Genomic DNA, 22,113 nt, shown 5'->3' with positions numbered 1-22,113 from the left:
AGTGCTTCCTTTTGCTTCATTTCCCTCAAGCTAAAACAAAGTGTTTCCTGCCATGCAGGCAGAAGATCTTAGCTATTTACTAATACATTATTTCAGAAAGGCTTGACTGGAGAGGGTTAATAGATTTTAAAAGTCAGAAGGGGCCATTATGACTATCTTAGTCTGGCCTCTTTCAAAACACTGTCCCGAGAATTTCACGCAGTGCTTCCCGTATCCAGCCCAATAAGGTAGTTGAAAAACAGCTTATATTTTAGAAAGACACCCAATGTAGATTTAAAGACTCCAAGTGACAGAAAATCTATAGAAAGCCTTTGTATTCTGGGCCAATTATCAATTAACTGTTATCATTGTGCATTTTATTCCCAATTTAATTATTGCTGATTTCAACTTCCAGCCACTGGATTGTGTTACAATGATAAAGCCCTTTGAATATGTTTCACTAAATGTTGTGTTTCATAATAATAATGATCCTTTTATATTTTACAAAACAAAAGCAATAGGCCAGATTCTGAACTCAGTGACACCACGGTAAATCTGGAATAAACTCATTGCCCGCAGTGATTTCAATTTTACATTGGTACGGCTGAGACCAGCTTCTGCCCCAAATACACAGATGTAAGCCATGCAGCTCTATAGGAGAGCAATAGTTCAGATTTTTATGCTCTTCACAGGTCTTCTGCTTTATTGTGTTGACATTCTGAGCAGCTCAGTATAGAGGGATTCAGCTGTAAAGTGCAGCACTTTGAGGAACAAATGAAAGAGATTTGGAAGTGTTTTATATGTCTGAACCCAGCTCTGCACATTGCTTGTCTGATATGTGATTGGCTAATGATTCTATGATGTCAAGAAGGAGCGGCTGACTGAGGGATCGCAGGTTTGGCAACTTGGAGACCTTCAGGGAAAACAAAAACAAACAGAAAAACACACAAAAAAGAAAAAAATTAAAACCATATTTTAAATATCACTGTTTAATCCCAACAGACCCATAGTAGACATATACAGGTTAGTGAAATCCAGTGATATTCCATTGTGTGGATATTGTCATGTTACTAGTAAAATGACAAGCACACAGAACCAAGATGCAAAGTTCCATGAAAATCACTACAACTGTGGTTTCTATGTAAAATAATAATTCTCCTTCTTTGTCTTCTGGTTTTAGACCGCCTTTGCTGTGGGGTGGAGTTGAAGGTATGTCAGGAAATCTGACACGAGAATGACAATAATTATTCATAATAATGATTCCATAATTAATATACAAGATGCAAACTAGTGTAGGCTAAAACATATCTTAGGCCCTTAACTAGCTTTGAAATTCATGCCGTTTGTATTTCTGCTGACATTCAGATCCACTGGAACTGGTAGCTCAGGATTTGTGCAAATAATCTATCTACTCTAAAGGAGTACTTGTGGCACCTTAGAGACTAACAAATTTATTTGAGCATAATAAATATTCCTGAGCTACAATTCACTTCATTGGATGCATGCAGTGAGATGAATTGAGCTGTAGCTCATGAAAGCTTATGCTCAAATAAATTTGTTAGTCTCTAAGGTGCCACAAGTACTCCTTTTCTTTTTGCGGAAATGGACTAACACGGCTGCTACTCTGAAATCTATCTACTTTGTTATGGTGTGCCCTGAGAAGTAGCTCAAAGTACTGCTCTATTTAGTGCACATAATATTTTTGCCTGGATCTTTCAAGCAGTTAAAGAATGCCATGAGAACTAATAATCAACATGTGCACTGAAGGTCTTAGCTAATCAACTGCTCTATAATAATGTTTATTTTCTGACAGCATCAGACTGAACGGAGAATTCACACAAACCCAAGTTTTCTCTGAAGAGCCATTTTCTGACCTTGAGAAACATCCGTATTTTACCTCATATTTTAGCCCAATCAATGGAGAATATTTGGATATCTTTTTTAAATTACTTAATAATATTTCCTCCTCTCTTTGTAGGTCCAGTGTCTGTAGTGAAGAAACAAAGGCATTTTGTGCCTCTAGTATAAGAGTGAAATGAAGCAGATGAATCAGGCCACTTCTGGAAAGAAATCAGTACACAGAGTTATCTGTCTAAAATAAGGGGGAGTAGACAATGTGCAGGGGATGGAGGGGTAGATTCCATTAACATTAGTGGGAATTAGGCACCTGCACTGAAGAGCATATTGCATTGAGATAGGATTAAGACCAAGGGCAAAGACACAGAATTATTGCAGAGTATAAACAAAAAAGATTTTTATTAGGCATTTGTATAAACCTAACACACACTGGGAGACTAATGTATAACCTTGCCCAAAGTATTACAACAATATAGTCAGCTCTCCGGTTAATATTCTTCTCTGATATTCTGAATAGGGAACAGCAACCTTTAACGAGTCAACAATTAAAGGAAGGAGCTGAAGGAGACTGTAATAGCCGCACGTTCATATAGTGCTGGGCAAAAAGTTACATACCAAAATCTCCAAAACACAACATAAACATTACAGCATTTGGATTTCTTGAAAGCTGCAGGTATTCTCCTACCCTAGCACTCAGTCTTTCAATGATAATTTGATGAGCCTGTCCCTAGAATCACAGTTTTTAAATTACAAAACCAGAGTTAAAAGAAAAAAATTAGCAACGACAGAAATTTAACAAAATGTCAGAGCCTCAAACATTTTCTGAAATGTTGCATTTTGTTCATTTTTCTGGCCACAGTGCAACATTGCACTCAACATTAGTTTCAAGTTGTTACTGATCAGGTCTACCACAAGGAAGTCAAAACTAGAGCCCTGCAAATCTGCGGATATCTGCTATATATCCACTTTATATTCGCGGACTATGTTCGCAGATTGTGCATCAGATGCAGATGCAAATTTTGTATCTGCGCAGGGCTCTAGTCAAGACCATGACACTGTATTAAAATAAGACAATTTGCACAGCAGTAAATGCAGCCGGATACTCTATGACTGCCAGAGCCCATCTGTATAATCTCATTTCCAAATGGAAATGCAGAATATGGAATGCTGAATCCATTAGGTTAATTCTAGCATAGATTACATCTTTCCAGATTCTTCAGTATTTCTGTATTCTTTTCAGAGATTGTACATTTTAAATATTACTTGTATGCAGTGGTCAATTGTGTCATTTTTGTCTTTTATTTTTACCTGATGTAGTTCAGTTTTTTGAATGGAAAGAATGCAAAGATGATAGAAACAAACAACCTCCCCCTTATTTTGGGCCTGACAGTACCTAGGTAGGTGTGCAAGCGAGGTGCGCTTAGTGGACAGAAGGGACAGCCCAAGTGTTATGGTGCCAGACTCACGTTCAGCTCCCTGTTTGGCTACAGATCAATATGTGACTGTGGGTAAGTCCCTCAGGGCCAGATTTCCAAAGACATTTACGTACCTAAAGATGCATGTAGACATCTAGAGCTAGAGCGCCACAAAGGGACTTCGGTGCCTCACTGCCATTCTAGGGGCTTAAATAAAATATGCGAGTGCCGTTGAGTTTCTTAACCCTCTACTCAGCTGCTGGCCAAAGTCCATAGCTACCTACGTTTTTGCTAATAAAATTCCCTAGCTGCCTAAGTTTCTGCCAATGGCATTTTCAAAAGCACCTAAATCGATTTGGTGCCATTCACTTCAATGGGAGATAGACGTGTAACACGCTCAGGCAAATCTGAAAATCCCATTCAGTGTCTATCTGCACCTTGGGCACCTAAATACCTTTATATATCTGGTCCTTAGGTCTCTTGGGGACAGATTGACAAAGGGACTTTTAGGCACACTGCCTCCCAGTAGAATTCTTAGTCTTGAGTCAGGCGCCCAGGCTCACTATACCATGCCTGGGGAGAGATACAGCTGAGCAAGGAGCCTTGCTAAGCTAGTCAGCAGAAAAAGCCGAGGCAGTTAAATGCCTAGCTCTGGGCTCGAGGGGGGTGCCTAGCTGCATTTGGGATTCTCAGCTGTGAACCCTCTCTTGCAGCCAGGTGTCTTAGCTAGGCAAACCCCTTCTCAGGAAAAAGGAGCAAGAGAAACTAACCATAGCTGCCCACTGGCTGTGGCACTCAGCCCTGATGCAAGAGACCAGTTTTCAAACTGCCCTTATGCTTGATTCAGAGCAGGTTTGTGATCTTGATTTTCCCACATGCCAGGTGAGGTTATTCTGGGATAATTGTGCTACAGCCTCTCCCATTGGAATAAATATAAATAATGAAATATAAATTGGAACAGGGACTTGTCCCAGGTCAGTGCCTTAGCCACTGAGCTACAGTCAAGCTCTTCCCTGCTCTTTCTGCTCCAACGAATAGTTAATTATTTAATACAAAGTGGAACAGCTTTAACAGGAGACACTAAGCAAGCTCCATCCAAGAGCAGGCAATACCTGAATGATTACGACACGCCCCTTGCATGTGTGGGGCCTGGATTCAAGTCCCTGATCAAAATCAGGCAGCGCAACGATTTGAAAACAAGTCTTCTCTATCCCAACTGAGTGCTCCTGTCATAAATATAAAGGGAAGGGTAATCACCTTTCTGTATACAGTGCTATAAAATCCCTCCTGGCCAGAGGCAAAGTCCTTTTACCTGTAAAGGATTAAGAAGCTCAGGTAACCTGGCTGGCACCTGACCCAAAATGACCAATGAGGGGACAAGATACTTTCAAATTTGGGAGGAGGAAAGGCTTTTGTCTGTCTGTGTGATACCTTTGCTGGGAACAGATCAAGGATGCAAGCCCTCCAACTCCTGTAAAAGTTAGTAAGTAATCTAGCTAGAAAATGCGCTAGGTTTTCTCTGTTTTGGCTTGTGAAATTCGCTGTGCTGGAGAAAATGTGTATTCCTGTTTTTGTGTCTTTTTGTAGCTTAAGGTTTTGCCTAGAGGGATTCTTTATGTTTTGAATCTGATTACCTTGTAAAGTATTTACCATCCTGATTTTACAGAGGTGATTCTTTTACCTTTTCTTTAAATAAAATTCTTCTTCTAAGAACCTGATTGATTTTTCATTGTTTTTAAGATCCAAGGGTTTGGGTCTGTGTTCACCTGTACCAGTTGGTGAGGATATTATCATCAAGCCTTCCCCAGGAAAGGGGGTGTAGGGCTTGGGGGAATAGGACTCCAAGTGGTCCTTTCCCTGCTCTTTGTCTAAATCACTTGGTGGTGGCAGCATACTGTTCAAGGACAAGGCGGAAATTGTGCCTTGGGAAAGTTTTTAACTTAAGTTGGTAGAAATAAGCTTAGGGGGTCTTTCATGCGGGTCCCCACATCTGTACCCTAGAGTTCAGAGTTGGGAAGGAACCCTGACAACTCCCAATTCTGGGCATTGGGTACATGCCCCCAGAGTTACAAATGTCCTTTGTGCAGCTTAGACATGCTCAGAGCCTGCCTACCAGATTGGAGAATGCCTCATTTGTGAATCCATCAGGGTTTAAGTGTGAGAGAGGGCTCTGAGCAGCTTGGTGATTTCAGTGGTTTTGTGCATGCCTTCTGGCAGAAACTTAAGTGCCTTCAGTGTTAGGAAGTAGCTGAGTCGGGGTTGATGATCTCACTGGTACCTAAAAGTTGGACGTTGCCATCTGTAGTGGGAGTTACATGTTTAATTCCCTTTGTGGATCTAGCTCTCTGTGCCCTAGTTTCCCATCTATGAACTGGAGTTTACAGTGCTTCCTTACCTTGGGAATGTTGTGAGGATAAATACAGTAAAGACTGTTAGGAGCTCAGATACTAACATGACAGGAGCCATATAAATATGCCAGATTAGACATGTTGGCATTTTTTGGTCTGCGAGAGACAGTGGGAATTGCAGCCTATGACACTTCAGTCCCTGGAAAAATCATGGAGCAGGTCCTCAAAGAATCAATCCTGAAGCACTTGCATGAGAGGAAAGTGATCAGGAACAGCCAGCATGGATTCACCAAGGGAAGGTCATGCCTGACTAATCTAATCGCCTTCTATGATGAGATTACTGGTTGTGTGGATGAAGGGAAAGCAGTGGATGTATTGTTTCTTGACTTTAGCAAAGCTTTTGACACGGTCTTCCACAGTATTCTTGTCAGCAAGTTAAGGAAGTATGGGCTGGATGAATGCACTACAAGGTGGGTAGAAAGCTGGCTAGATTGTCGGGCTCAACGGGTAGTTATCAATGGCTCCATGTCTAGTTGGCAGCCGGTATCAAGTGGAGTGCCCCAAGGGTCGGTCCTGGGGCCGGTTTTGTTCAATATCTTCATAAATGATCTGGAGGATGGTGTGGATTGCACTCTCAGCAAATTTGCGGATGATACTAAACTGGGAGGAGTGGTAGATACGCTGGAGGGGAGGGATAGGATACAGAAGGACCTAGACAAATTGGAGGATTGGGCCAAAAGAAATCTGATGAGGTTCAATAAGGATAAGTGCAGGGTCCTGCACTTAGGACGGAAGAACCCAATGCACAGCTACAGACTAGGGACCGAATGGCTAGGCAGCAGTTCTGCGGAAAAGGACCTAGGGGTGACAGTGGACGAGAAGCTGGATATGAGTCAGCAGTGTGCCCTTGTTGCCAAGAAGGCCAATGGCATTTTGGGATGTATAAGTAGGGGCATAGCGAGCAGATCGAGGGACGTGATCGTTCCCCTCTATTCGACATTGGTGAGGCCTCATCTGGAGTACTGTGTCCAGTTTTGGGCCCCACACTTCAAGAAGGATGTGGATAAATTGGAGAGAGTCCAGCGAAGGGCAACAAAAATGATTAGGGGTCTGGAACACATGAGTTATGAGGAGAGGCTGAGGGAGCTGGGATTGTTTAGCCTGCAGAAGAGAAGAATGAGGGGGGATTTGATAGCTGCTTTCAACTACCTGAAAGGGGGTTCCAAAGAGGATGGCTCTAGACTGTTCTCAATGGTAGCAGATGACAGAACGAGGAGTAATGGTCTCAAGCTGCAGTGGGGGAGGTTTAGATTGGATATTAGGAAAAACTTTTTCACTAAGAGGGTGGTGAAACACTGGAATGCGTTACCTAGGGAGGTGGTAGAATCTCCTTCCTTAGAGGTTTTTAAGGTCAGGCTTGACAAAGCCCTGGCTGGGATGATTTAACTGGGAATTGGTCCTGCTTCGAGCAGGGGGTTGGACTAGATGACCTTCTGGGGTCCCTTCCAACCCTTATATTCTATGATTCTATGATTCTATGTACATGGTTTGCAATGTCTCATGTGACTGAATAGTCCAATCTGAGATTTGCATAATCTTTGGCAGTTATTGCAAATGTCTGTATCTTGGTTGGGAACTGCTTGCTTCCTAAAGGCTCTTTTCTCTTCAAGCTGTAGGAGCCAGCTTCTGTCATGGACTTTGATACCCTGATGGAGACGATGGAGCCACGTGTTACCATCACTTGCCAAGACTTCTCACTGGCCAGGATCAATTCCAAACTCCTTAATATCTTGCTTGCACGTGTCTTTATAGCAAAGCTTGGGACATCCTCTTGTTCTTGTTCCCTCCAACAGCTCCCCGTATAGCATGTCCTTGGGTATGCGTCCATTTTCCAACCTACTCAGATGGCCCAAACAGCACAATTGTCTTTGCTTGAGCAGGGCTGTTATACTTGGTAACTTTGCCCTTTGAAGAACCTCTGCATTGGAGACTTTATCTTGCCATTTGGTGTTGAGTATGCGGCGTAAACAGTGGAGGTGGACTGTTTAACCTTTTCTCCTGATGAGCATAAGTTGTCCATGTTTCCCCACCATACATGAGCGTGCTGAGGATGCAGGCTTAGTACACTAGCATTTTGGTCTTGATGGTAAGCTTTGAGTTGTTTCATGCTCTTTTAGTTAGTCTGCTAAAGGTGGTGGCTGCCTTTCCAATGTGAACATTTAGTTCTTCATCCAGTGAGAGGTTGGTGGTCACTGTAGAACCTAAATAGCTGAACTTTTGGACTACTTCTAGCTGATTTGCATTTAAGGTAATTGAAGGATCCTGTGGAACCCCCTGTCCTAATACAACTGTTTTCTTGATGCTGATAGTGAGAGCAAATGCCTGAGAGGCACTTGAAAGGAGGTCCATGAATCCTCGTAGTAGATCTTCACTGTGGGCTATGAGGGCATCATCAGTGAATAAAAATTCCTTGATTAGCACCTTTTTGACTTTGGTCTTCGACAAGTCGGGACAGGTGGAAGAGTTTAGCATCTGATCTTGTGTGGAGATACACTCCATCTTTCATGTCCTTAAACACGCCATTCAAGAGTACCGAGAAGAAGATTCCAAAGAGTGTAGGGGCAAGAACGCATCCTTGCTTCACTCTGCTTTTCATCTCAAAACTGTCCAAAGTGGACCCTTCAAACTGGACAGCTGCTCTCATGTTGTTGTGGAATGAACGTATAAGACTTAACAGGTGCGCATCCTATCTTTTCTAGGATTGCAAATAGACCTACTCTGCTGCCTGTGTTGAATGCTTTGGTTAGGTCCACAAAGGTGATGTACAATGGTCGGTTTTGCTCTCTGCAGAGAAAATATCATGTCTACAGTTGATCTTCCATCCCTGAATCCACACTGTGATTCAGGGTAGACACAATTCGCCAGCTGTTGTAGGCACACTAAGATGACTTTTGTGAAAGCTTTTCCTGCTACACTTAGTAGCGAGATACCTCTGTTGCACCACCCTTTTCACCTTTATTTTTATACAAAGTGATAATTTTTGTGTCGCGCATCTCTTGTGGTACCTCACCCTTTTTTCAGCATTTAAGTAGCAGCTGATGAAGATACGGTAATAGGCTGTCTTTCCCAGACTTGAGGATTTCCGCTGGGATGCCATCTTTTCCAGGAGCCTTGCCACTTGATAGCAAATCCATGGCCTTGCTTAGTTCTTCTACAGTGGGCTCCACATCTAGCTCTGGCATGACCTGTAGAGTTGGTATTTGGTCCAGTGATTCGCTGGTGATGTTTCTTTCTTGTGCATATAGCTCTGAATAGTGTACAAGCCAACGACACAAGTGCTTGCTTTTATCTGTAATGATTTCGCCGCTGTGCAATTTGAGAGGGGCAACCTTGTTGACAGTGGGACCTAGAACTTTCTTCAGGCCATCATACATGACTTTGAGGTTTCCTGTGTCTGAGGTTGTCTGTATCTCTTCACGGATCTTGATCCAGTAATGATTTGCACAGTGTCTGCTTGCTCACTGCACCTCAGTTTTTGCATATTGAAGTCTCACTTTGGCGCTCTCTGTTGGCTTCTTGTTCTGTTCCAGATGGGCTGTGTTCTTAATGTTGATGAGAGATAATAGTTCCACTTCATTTTCTTCAAACCAGTCCTTTTTTGATGGTCTCTTCCCCCCGAATGTAGCTCAAGTTGTTTCATGGATTGTTGTTCTTAAATCTTGCCCAAATTGCTCTGCACTCTCTGCTAATGACCTTCCATGCATGCTAAGTTCAAAAGCATTCACAAACTCCTGGCATTTCCTCTGTTTTTTGGTGTTAATAGCATTGATTTTGGGCTTGCTCCTAGGTTTTGCTCTACGTAGTTTCTTGGCTGTAATCTTCACTTTGCCAATAATCAAGGAGTGGTCAATGTCACAATCAGCACTGTGGAACGTGTGAGTGTTCTCCACTAAGGGTAGGTCTTTCCTCCTGACGATAACAAGGTCTAATCGGTGCCAGTGGCCTGATCATAGATGTCGCCATGATGCTTTGTGGTGATCTTTTCCTGTAAAATATGAATTGGAAATACACATTTGGTTTTGGGCGCAGAATTCAAGAACTTGTTGGCCATTCTCATTCATCTTGCCAATGCCAAAATGTCCCAGGCAATCTGGCCATGAGTAGTTGTCTGCACCGACTCTTGCATTAAAGTCACCAAGGAGGAAAAGTTGCTCAGTTGATGGTATTCTTTTGATGACTTGATGCAAAGAGTTGTAAAATGTATCCTTCTCCTCGGGGATAGATTTGAGTGCTGGTGCATAGGCACTAAAGATGTTCACAGAGCCGATGTCATCTGAAGTTTAAGTGAGATGATACGCTCTGATTTCCCAATGGGTGTCTCTAGAGCTTTACCCACTAGTTTTTCACAGCGAAACTGACACCATGAAGAGTATTTTCTTCACTGCTTTTACCTTGCCAAAAGAAGGTGTAACTGGCCTCTTGGACAGAACCAGCATCTGCAAGTCTTGTTTCCTGAAGCGCTGTAATGTCAACATTGAGTTTGTACAGCTCATGGTCTAGCAAAGCTGACTTCCGTATACTGCTTGTGTTATTGTAGGTCATCATCGCCTGTCAATCCTGGACACATGGTCCTGACATTCCAGCTCCCAAGGCAGAAAGTTCTTGGTTTCTTATTTTTGCCAGGTGCCAGATTTCCATCTGCCTTTCAACTTTTTGTCTAGCACCACGCACCTCAGGACGTGGACAGACCATGGCGGGCCAGCACCTAACTTTCTGGGGGCTGCCTGGCTTTGTGGTGGGTGGTGGCTGACCAATGGAATGCAGTGATTCTTCCCATCGTCGAAGGTGACTCTTGGAACCCTCTATGCCAATCAAGTAAGAGCTTTTTACCCATAACTGTCACCTTCTGTGTTGTGTCCAGGTTGCCAGCAAGGATGGAGTGTCCTCTCCGTGTGATGTGGCTGCAATAGCTTGGGTAGTTGATATGGAGACACTGCTTTGCCCATGTGTCAGCATCCCCTTTCACTGGTTTGAACCAAAGGAAGGACGGGAGTGGATACACTTGGACTCAACTATGCTGCAGGAGTTGCCAGTGCAGAAGAGATCTTCCATCTGCCTGGCTTTCAGGGCTCCACTCCCAATGTGCATTACTTTACATTTATCCACCTTAAATTTTATTTGCCATTTTGTTGCCCAATCACTTAGTTTTGTGAGATCTTTTTGAAGTTCTTCACAGTCTGCTTTGGTCTTAACTATCTTGAGCAGTTTAGTACCATCTGCAAACTTTGCAATCTCACTCTTTACCCCCTTCTCCAGATCATTTATGAATAAGTTGAATAGGATTGGTCCTAGGATTGACCCTTGGGGAACACCACTAGTTACCCCTCTCCATTCTGAAAATTTACTATTTATTCCTACCCTTTGTTCCCTGTCTTTTAACCAGTTCTCAATCCATGAAAGGATCTTCCCTCTTATCCCATGACAACTTAATTTATGGAAGGGCCGTTGGTGAGGGACCTTGTCAAAGGGTTTCTGGAAATCTAAGTATACTATGTCCACTGGATCCCCCTTGTCCACATGTTTGTTGACCCCTTCAAAGAACACTAATAGATTAATAAGATCTCCCTTTACAGAAACCACGTTGACTTTTGCACAACAATTTATATTCTTCTATGTGCCTAACAATTTTATTCTTTACTATTGTTTCAACTAATTTGCCCGGTACTAACGTTAGACTTACTGGTCTGTAATTGCGGGGATCACCTCTAGAGCCCTTTTTTAAATATTGGCGTTACATTAGCTTTCTTCCAGTCACTGGGTACAGAAGCTGATTTAAAGGACAGGTTACAAACCATAGTTAATAGTTCCGCAATTTCACTTTTGAGTTCTTTCATAACACTTGAGTGAATGCCATCTGGTCCCAGTGACTTGTTACTGTTAAGTTTATCAAATGATTCCAAAACCTCCTCTAATGACACTTCAATCTGTGAGAATTCCTCAGATTTGTCACCTACAAAGGACAGCTCAGGTTTGGGAATCTCTCTAACCTCCTCAGCCGTGAAGACTGAAGCAAAGAATTCATTTAGTTTCTCTGCAATTACTTTATCGTCTTTAAGTGCTCCTTTTTTAACTCGATCGTCCAGGGGCCCCACTGGTTGTTAGCAGGCTTCCTGCTTCTGATGCACTTAAAAAACATTTTATTACCACCTTTTGAGTTTTTGGCTAACTGTTTTTCAAAAACTCCTTTTTGGCTTTTCTTATTGCATTTTTACACTTAATTTGGCGGTGTTTATGCTCCTTTCTATTTACCTCACTAGGATTTGACTTCCCCTTTTTAAAAAATGCCTTTTTATCTCTCGCTGATTCTTTGACATGGTTGTTAAGCCATGGTGGCTCTTTTTTAGTTCTTTTACTGTGTTTTTTAATTTGGGGTATACATTTAAGTTGAGCCCCTATGATGGTGTCTTTGAAAAGTGTCCATGCAGCTTGCAGGGATTTCACTCTAGCCACTGTACCTTTTAATTTCTGTTTAACTAACCTCCTCATTTTTGCATAGTTCCCCTTTCTGAAATTAAATGCCACAGCGCTGGGCTGCTGAGGTGTTCTTCCCACCACAGGGATGTTAAATGTTGTTATATTATGGTCACTATTTCCAAGTGGGCCTGTTATACCTACCTCTTGGACCAGATCCTACACTCTACTCAGGACTAAATCAAGAACTGCATCTCCCCTTGTGGGTTCCTGTACCAGCTGCTCCAAGAAGCAGTCATTTAAAGTATCAAGAAATGTTGTCTCTGCATATCAAGTGGAGTGCCCCAAGGGTCGGTCCTGGGGCCGGTTTTGTTCAATATCTTCATAAATGATCTGGAGGATGGTGTGGATTGCACTCTCAGCAAATTTGCGGATGATACTAAACTGGGAGGAGTGGTAGATACGCTGGAGGGGAGGGATAGGATACAGAAGGACCTAGACAAATTGGAGGATTGGGCCAAAAGAAATCTGATGAGGTTCAATAAGGATAAGTGCAGGGTCCTGCACTTAGGATGGAAGAATCCAATGCACCGCTACAGACTAGGGGCCGAATGGCTAGGCAGCAGTTCTGCAGAAAAGGACCTAGGGGTGACAGTGGACGAGAAGCTGGATATGAGTCAGCAGTGTGCCCTTGTTGCCAAGAAGGCCAATGGCATTTTGGGATGTATAAGTAGGGGTATAGCGAGCAGATCGAGGGATGTGATCGTTCCCCTCTATTCGACATTGGTGAGGCCTCATCTGGAGTACTGTGTCCAGTTTTGGGCCCCACACTACAAGAAGGATGTGGATAAATTGGAGAGAGTCCAGCGAAGGGCAACAAAAATGATTAGGGGTCTAGAACACATGACTTATGATGAGAGGCTGAGGGAGCTGGGATTGTTTAGCCTGCAGAAGAGAAGAATGAGGGGGGATTTGATAGCTGCTTTCAACTACCTGAAAGGGGGTTCCAAAGAGGATGGCTCTAGACTGTTCTCAATGGTAGCAGATGACAGAACTAGGAGTAATGGTCTCAAGTTGCAGTGGGGGAGGTTTAGATTGGATATTAGGAAAAACTTTTTCACTAAGAGGGTGGTGAAACACTGGAATGCGTTACCTAGGGAGGTGGTAGAATCTCCTTCCTTAGAGGTTTTTAAGGTCAGGCTTGACAAAGCCCTGGCTGGGATGATTTAACTGGGAATTGGTCCTGCTTCGAGCAGGGGGTTGGACTAGATGACCTTCAGGGGTCCCTTCCAACCCTGATATTCTATGATTCTATGATTTCGTCCTGAGGTGACATGTACCCAGTCAATATGGGGATAATTGAAATCCCTCACTATTATTGAGTTCTTTATTTTTATAGCCTCTCTAATCTCCCTTAGCATTTCATCGTCATTGTCACTGTCCTGGTCAGGTGGTTGATAATAGAGCCTTACTGTTATATTCTTCTTAAAGCATGGAATTACTATCCACAGAGATTCTATGGAACATGTGGATTCATTTAAGATTTTTATTTCATTTGATTCTACATCTGGGATGTGTGAAACCTAGGGTCAGTTCCCCCTTCAGGCAGAAGGGGAGAAAGGATTTGAACAAGGATCTCCCACCTCTCAGGTGCAGGCTCTAAATACTGGGCTAAGGGACATTTTTATGTGTGCCTTCCTCAGTCTCTCCTAATAAAGCTATTCCACTCTGGATAAACAATTAAAGAATCACTAGAGCATGGGTCACCTCCCCAGTGAGTGCCCTCCCACTAGGCTACACTCCCTGGCCAATGACTCTTACATTAAGGTAACTCACAAGCCTTTCACAACTCTTGTATTGCTGCACACTCCCCTCCAGGCAGTGCATTACCCATTAGCAGATGCAGCATACTCCTCCCATTGTGTCCAGCCATCTCTGCTGCCCTTGCTCTTTACCCTGTGCCCAGACTCAAGATCTAGGTAGGTAATGCATGACTTGCATGGGTTCATAGAATCATAGAATATAAGGGTTGGAAGGGACCCCAGAAGGTCATCTAGTCCAACCCCCTGCTCAAAGCAGGACCAATTCCCAGTTAAATCATCCCAGCCAGGGCTTTCTCAAGCCTGACCTTAAAAACCTCTAAGGAAGGAGATTCTACCACCTCCCTAGGTAACGCATTCCAGTGTTTCACCACCCTCTTAGTGAAAAAGTTTTTCCTAATATCCAATCTAAACCTCCCCCACTGCAGCTTGAGACCATTACTCCTCGTTCTGTCATCTGATACCATTGAGAACAGTCTAGAGCCATCCTCTTTGGAACCCCCTTTCAGGTAGTTGAAAGCAGCTATCAAATCCCCCCTCATTCTTCTCTTCTGCAGGCTAAACAATCCCAGCTCCCTCAGCCTCTCCTCATAACTCATGTGTTCCAGACCCCTAATCATTTTTGTTGCCCTTCGCTGGACTCTCTCCAATTTATCCACATCTTTCTTGAAGTGTGGGGCCCAAAACTGGACACAGTACTCCAGATGAGGCCTCACCAATGTCGAATAGAGGGGGACGATCACGTCCCTCGATCTGCTCGCTATGCCCCTACTTATACATCCCAAAATGCCATTGGCCTTCTTGGCAACAAGGGCACACTGCTGACTCATATCCAGCTTCTCGTCCACTGTCACCCCTAGGTCCTTTTCCGCAGAACTGCTGCCTAGCCATTCGGTCCCTAGTCTGTAGCTGTGCATTGGGTTCTTCCGTCCTAAGTGCAGGACCCTGCACTTATCCTTATTGAACCTCATCAGATTTCTTTTGGCCCAATCCTCCAATTTGTCTAGGTCCTTCTGTATCCTATCCCTCCCCTCCAGCGTATCTACCACTCCTCCCAGTTTAGTATCATCCGCAAATTTGCTGAGAGTGCAATCCACACCATCCTCCAGATCATTTATGAAGATATTGAACAAAACCGGCCCCAGGATCGACCCTTGGGGCACTCCACTTGATACCGGCTGCCAACTAGACATGGAGCCATTGATAACTACCCGTTGAGCCCGACAATCTAGCCAGCTTTCTACCCACCTTGTAGTGCATTCATCCAGCCCATACTTCCTTAACTTGCTGACAAGAATACTGTGGAAGACCGTGTCAAAAGCTTTGCTAAAGTCAAGAAACAATACATCCACTGCTTTCCCTTCATCCACACAACCAGTAATCTCATCATAGAAGGCGATTAGATTAGTCAGGCATGACCTTCCCTTGGTGAATCCATGCTGGCTGTTCCTGATCACTTTCCTCTCATGCAAGTGCTTCAGAATTGATTCTTTGAGGATCTGCTCCATGATTTTTCCAGGGACTGAAGTGAGGCTGACTGGCCTGTAGTTCCCAGGATCCTCCTTCTTCCCTTTTTTGAAGATTGGCACTACATTAGCCTTTTTCCAGTCATCCGGGACTTCCCCGGTTCGCCACGAGTTTTCAAAGATAATGGCCAATGGCTCTGCAATCACAGCCGCCAGTTCCTTCAGCACTCTCGGATGCAACTCGTCCGGCCCCATGGACTTGTGCACGTCCAGCTTTTCTAAATAGTCCCTAACCACCTCTATCTCCACAGAGGGCTGTCCATCTCTTCCCCATTTTGTGATGCCCAGCGTAGCAGTCTGGGAGCTGACCTTGTTAGTGAAAACAGAGGCAAAAAAAGCATTGAGTACATTAGCTTTTTCCACATCCTCTGTCACTAGTTTGCCTCCCTCATTCAGTAAGGGGCCCACACATTCCTTGGCTTTCTTCTTGTTGCCAACATACCTGAAGAAACCCTTCTTGTTACTCTTGACATCTCTGGCTAGCTGCAGCTCCAGGTGCAATTTGGCCCTCCTGATAACATTCCTACATGCCCGAGCAATATTTTTATACTCTTCCCTGGTCATATGTCCAACCTTCCACTTCTTGTAAGCTTCTTTTTTATGTTTAAGATCCGCTAAGATTTCACCATTAAGCCAAGCTGGTCGCCTGCCATATTTACTATTCTTTCGACTCATCGGGATGGTTTGTCCCTGTAACCTCAACAGGGATTCCTTGAAATACAGCCAGCTCTCCTGGACTCCTTTCCCCTTCAAGTTAGTCCCCCAGGGGATCCTGGCCATCCGTTCCCTGAGGGAGTCGAAGTCTGCTTTCCTGAAGTCCAGGGTCCGTATCGTGCTGCTTACCTTTCTTCCCTGTGTCAGGATTGGGGCATTATGCTCCCTTACTCCGCCCGTAGCGCCAACTCTCAGGATGTTATTATGAAGTCTGTAAAGGGAATCGAGGGGTGAGGTAACAAGCAGCAAGAATGTGTACTGAAGAATAGCATGCTTGTTCGCTCCATGAGTTCTTTTTCAGGAAATGTGACCCTGGACTTCAGAAAAGCAGACTTTGACTCCCTCAGGGAACTCATGGGCAGGATCCCCTGGGAGAACAACATGAGGGGGAAAGGAGTCCAGGAGAGCTGGCTGTATTTTAAAGAATCCTTATTGAGGTTACAGCAACAAACCATTCTGATGTGTAGAAAGAATAGTAAATATGACAGGCGACCAGCTTGGCTTAACAGTGAAATCCTTGCTTATCTTAAATACAAAAAAGCAGCTTACAAGAAGTGGAAGATTGGACAAATGACCAGGGAAGAGTATAAAGATATTGCTCGGGGATGCAGGAGTGAAATCAGGAAGGCCAAATCACACTTGGAGTTGCAGCTAGCAAGAGATGTTAAGAGTAACAAGAAGGGTTTCTTCAGGTATGTTAGCAACAAGAAGAAATTCAAGGAAAGTGTGGGCCCCTTACTGAATGAGGGAGGCAACCTAGTGACAGAGGATGTGGAAAAAGCTAATGTACTCAATGCTTTTTTTGCCTCTGTCTTCACTAACAAGGTCAGCTCCCAGACTACTGCACTGGGCAGCACAGCATGGGGAGGAGGTAACCAGCCCTCTGTGGAGAAAGAAGTGGTTCGGGACTATTTAGAAATGCTGGACGGGCACAAGTCCATGGGGCCAGATGCGCTGCATCCGCGAGTGCTAAAGGAGTTGGTGGATGTGATTGCAGAGCCATTGGTCATTATCTTTGAAAACTCATGGCGATCCGGGGAATTCCCGGACGACTAGAAAAAGGCTAATGTAGTGCCCATCTTTAAAAAAGGGAAGAAGGAGGATCCTGAGAACTACAGGCCAGTCAGCCTCACCTAGGTCCCTGGAAAAATCATGGAGCAGGTCCTCAAGGAATCAATTCTGAAGTACTTAGAAGAGAGGAAAGTGATCAGGAAGAGTTAGCATGGATTCACCAAGGGCAAGTCATGCCTGACTCATCTAATTGCCTTCTATGATGAGATAACTGGTTCTGTGGATGAAGGGAAAGCAGTGGACGTGTTGTTCCTTGACTTTACCAAAGCTTTTGACACGGTCTCCCACAGTATTCTTGCCAGCAAGTTAAAGCAGTATGGGCTGGATGAATGCACTATAAGGTGGGTAGAAAGTTGGCTAGATTGTCGGGGTCAACGCGTAGTGATCAATGGCTCCATGTCTAGTTGGCAGCCGGTATCAAGTGGACTGCCCCAAGGGTCGATCCTGGGGCCGGTTTTGTTCAATATCTTCATAAATGATCTGGAGGATGGCATGGATTGCACCCTCAGCAAGTTTGCAGACGACACTAAACTGGGAGGAGTGGTAGATACGCTGGAGGGTAGGGACAGGATACAGAGGGATCTAGACAAATTGGAGGATTGGACCAAAAGAAATCTGATGAGGTTCAACAAGGACAAGTGCAGAGTCCTGCACTTAGGACGGAAGAATCCAATGCACCGCTACAGACTTGGGACCGAATGGTTAGGCAGCAGTTCTGCAGAAAAGGAAAGGACCTAGGGGTTACAGTGGACGAGAAGCTGGATATGAGTCAACAGTGTGCCCTTGTTGCCAAGAAGGCCAATGGCATTTTGGGATGTATAAGTAGGGGCATTTCCCACAGATCGAGGGACGTGATTGTTCCCCTCTATTCGACATTGGTGAGGCCTCATCTGGAGTACTGTGTCCAGTTTTGGGCCCCACACTACAAGAAGGATGTGGAAAAATTCGAAAGAGTCCAGCAGAGGGCAACAAAAATGATTAGGGGACTGGAACACATGAGTTATGATGAGAGGCTGAGGGAACTGGGATTGTTTAGTCTACAGAAGAGAAGAGTGAGGGGGGATTTGATAGCTGCTTTCAACTACCTGAAAGGTGGTTCCAAAGAGGATGGTTCTAGACTATTCTCAGTGGTAGCGGATGACAGGACAAGGAGTAATGGTCTCAAGTTGCAGTGGGGGAGAGTTAGGTTGGATATCAGGAAAAACTTTTTCACTAGGAGGGTGGTGAAACACTGGAATGCGTTGCCTAGGGAGGTGGTGGAATCTCCTTCCTTCGAAGTTTTTAAGGTCAGGCTTGACAAAGCCCTTGCTGGAATATTTTAGTTGGTGTTGGTCCTGCTTTGAGCAGGGGGTTGGATTAGATGACCTCCTGAGGTCCCTTCCAACCCTGATACTCTATGATTCTATGACAGGTTTCAGAGTAGCAGCCGTGTTAGTCTGTATTCACAAAAAGAAAAGGAGTACTTGTAGCACCTTAGAGACTATCAAATTTATTTGAGCATAAGCTTTCATGAGCTACAGCTCACTTCATCGGAAAGCTTATGCTCAAATAAATTTCTTAGTCTCTAAGGTGCCACAAGTCCTCCTTTTCTTTTTAGGATTCTATGACTACTCCTCTGCAGGGAGGACTAGGGTTTGCAGGCTTGTTGGAAGTATTCTGTTTTAACGGAAGGACTTGAAGGAGGAGAAGGTGGAGGTCCTGCACAGCAGGTCAGGGAGGGGCCTCTGTGTAGGAAGCCACCTGGGGAAAGCCAGGAAGGCGGGAATGGAGAAAGGATACTAAGGACTTAGTGAATCAGACAGTTTGAGCACAGTAAGGAGGAGGAGCAGAAAGATCTGTGGGCACATGTGGGAATCACGCTGTGCAAGGCCTGAACGAGAAGACAAGGAGCTTGGCTTTGCTGTAGAAATGGAGAGGAAAGCCAGCCAAAGGATGAGGAGGGGCTTGATGCTATCAGAATAGCAGGCAAGGAAGGCATTTTGGATGGACGTGGGTGTCAGGCAGGCCAGACAGGATGCTGTTGCAGAAGTTAAGGTGACAGATGACAATAGAAGAATGGAACCCTGTGGACTTCAAGGTGGGAACGGAGAAGGATGAGCACGTTTTAGAGATGCTGTGAGGCAATCTAGCAGGATTTAGTGATAGCATCAATTTGGGGTGGGGTGGAGGGACAGAGAAGAGGAATCCAAAGTAATACGAGGGATGAGATACTGCAGCAGAAAGAGAAAAGAGAAAGCAACCTTGACAGCAAAGGGAGGGAGACGGGAAAGCTTCAGAAGAAAGGGAAGGAGCTCAGTTTTACTCATGCTGATTTTTCTGACAGCTGGAAATTCAGGAAGGGATGGCAGAGAGGCAATCAGAAATAATGGACTGGGCAGAGCTCGGGAGTGGAGAAATGAATCTTCACCAGAGAGGCAACAGCTAAAGTTGTGTAACCAGATGAAGTTGTACAGAGACAGGGAGCAAGAAGAGAAGAGGAGGGAGACAAGAATGTAGCTCTGACAGACACTGAAAGGGAGACAGAGTCCACAAAGTAGCCACTGAAGAGTGGCTGGGGGTGTAAGATGAGAACCAGAAGAGCACCAAGTCCAAGGCATTGTCTACATGGGTAAATTGCATTGGTTTAAGTTAAATTAGTGCAAACCCTTATGTGGACACTCTTGTTCCAGTTTAAAAGTGTCTCATTTTGGTTGAACTAAGCCTTTTCCTATTCAGTTTATTAGCATAAAAAGCCACTCTTATACTGAATAGTGTCGATATCGGGTTAACTGAATCTATTGAAATTCACAGCATCCGTTAAACTGGGGCAATGTTATCATGTAAACAAGCCCTATAAAGCCAAGAAAGGAGAATCATTAGGAAGAGGGACTGGATCAACTGAGTTAATGGTGGTGTAAGACTGAGAAGGAGGAGAAAGGCAGCGTGGTCTTGGGATTTGGCCAGGAAGAGGTTACCGTTGACGTTGTTGAGGGCATCCAGTGGAGGTACAGATGCCAGATTGTAGGGGATTAAGAATGAAGATGGAGATGATGAGACAAAAGAAGTAAACCACGTGCTTCAGCGGCAAAAGAAAGGAGTGAGATGGGACAGCAGTTGGAGAAGACGTGCAGGAGGGAATCAAGGGTGTTTTTTTAACAATAAAGGAGATGGTATGTTGGAGACAGAGTGGTTGAGGGGGAGGTGGAAGGATGAGGTCAGTGAGGAGGATCTACCTTTGAGAAAAGAGTAGGCCAAAGGTGCTGGGTGCAGGGTGAGAGAAAGAAAGCAGGAGACATATTGCTGAGTTGAAGACTGGGATGTACGGAGAGATGGAGCAGGATGGGAACAAATGAGGGGGAGGAGTAGAAGTGGAAGCTCATGCTGAATAGTATTTGGTCTCGCCTTAAAAAAAAAAAAGAGACGATCTTCAGTGGAGAAGGGAAGTCAGTGCAAGACTAGAATCAAAGGTAGAGAAGAATTAGTGCGGTTTTCCATTCTAACTCCTGTTTTCATTTGCTCATAACTTTCTAAAACGTTCACCTTTCAGACCAACGTCTGCTCTGCCTCTTGGTAGTTGGGGTTCTTTGTTTGGACACACAATGTATTGAATAACAATATTCCCATCAATAAGGGACCACATATCATATGACACAAACTAACGGGAATTTGAATTTCAGTCTTTTGACATTTTCTCACTATTTTATACAATAATCCATATTTAAGTTTCACAAATATGGAGACTGTAGAAGATCCAGCCAGAACAACTGGGGATTGGTCCTGCTTTGAGCAGGGGGTTGGACTAGATGACCTCCTAAGGTCCCTTCCAAACCTGATATTCTATGATCTATGAACATGATGATATGTTTTATGAAATTATGTAATATTACCATTACCACTACCACATAGACAGTACTTTCTTCACCAGAAAACTGAGTATCACATTTATAATTGCCAGAGAAAGAAGCTTGTACATTCAATACATGTCAAACATATCTTGTCATACATATCAAAACCCAGCACTGGTGTAGCACAGAAGGGCTAATATTTCAGAAAGAAAAGGACAAGGAAATGGTGGGAGTTCTGAATATCTGCTCTGTTTTGGTAGGTTTTCATGTCTCCAAAAAGCTGTTCCTTTAGATAAAAAAAGACAAGAAAACCAGGTATTGTCCACAGTATGCCTGTCAGTAACAATGCCCAGTTGTAAGCACAGCAAACTGTCCTGTGAAGCAAGAAGAATTAAATGAAGGCCCAGATTAAGCTGCTCTCAGCCATGGTAGTGACAGAGGACAACAGATTCCCAGAAACCCAGAGAAGATCCAACCAACCTTGGTGAATTGGTGAACAATGATATGTAGGCAGTGCTTCTTCATGTCCAGAGCCTGTGTCTTGTCAGCTGCCTCTAAAATCTAGAGCAGAACAAAGTTAAAACTCTCTTCTCTTTCTTCTTCTGATAAAAGTCTAATCACAGACAAGTGCTGATTTTATGCAGAGAAGGTCATTTCCCTAAACTTGAGGTTGCTACCAGCTTTCCATTCTGAACTGGATTTTGGCTGTTGTGTGTGGTTCTTGTCAGAAGGTAATTTTTATGGAAATCTGGAGACGACTTAGGCTATGCATGGAGCCAGATTGTCTCAGGTGCCAGAATGAGACTGGTGCAGGCAAAGGGAAAGCAATACCCTAGGCTGTGGGTGGGGAGCAGTCAACGTAGGAGGGAGCACTGCTAACTTTTTGCCAACTGAGGATTCCCTCTACCAGGGAAATTCTTAGTTGGCTAGATTTTGGCTCTTTTGCACCACCTGGGCAGCAAAAAATGAGCAGGACCAGGGCAGAGGATCTGGTCCATGATCTTTAGGAAAAAATAGTTTATTTATGGTAACTGTCGTTCATTGAAAGTTGCCTCTATGCATTCACATTTGTGGGTTTGACACTCCCA

At 44.1% G+C, this 22,113-nt stretch overlaps 1 protein-coding gene across 9 annotated transcripts in view; it reads right to left on the bottom strand.

Annotated features, from left to right (window-relative positions):
* Positions 1-339: 339 nt before the first annotated feature.
* Positions 340-22,113, bottom strand: part of LZTR1 (leucine zipper like post translational regulator 1) — a 300,011-nt gene continuing 278,237 nt past the window's right edge. For 4 of the 9 annotated variants that reach the window (XM_075121894.1, XM_075121895.1, XM_075121897.1 and 1 more), the window contains 2 exons: positions 21,506-21,586; positions 18,796-21,399 (listed from right to left, as the gene is read on the bottom strand). In XM_075121894.1, the coding sequence (XP_074977995.1) occupies positions 21,187-21,399; positions 21,506-21,586 (294 nt within the window). In that variant the 3' untranslated portion in view covers positions 18,796-21,186. Of the gene's footprint in view, positions 893-18,795; positions 21,400-21,505; positions 21,587-22,113 lie in introns of those variants that run through there. The other 5 variants (XM_048826871.2, XM_048826876.2, XM_075121893.1 and 2 more) reach the window with 4 other exon arrangements.

Source organism: Caretta caretta, chromosome 21, assembly GCF_965140235.1.
Source record: "Caretta caretta isolate rCarCar2 chromosome 21, rCarCar1.hap1, whole genome shotgun sequence".
Lineage (NCBI taxonomy): Eukaryota > Metazoa > Chordata > Testudines > Cheloniidae > Caretta > Caretta caretta.
The sequence above is the reverse complement of the archived record's forward strand: the minus strand, read 5'-3'. Positions and strand labels throughout refer to the sequence as shown.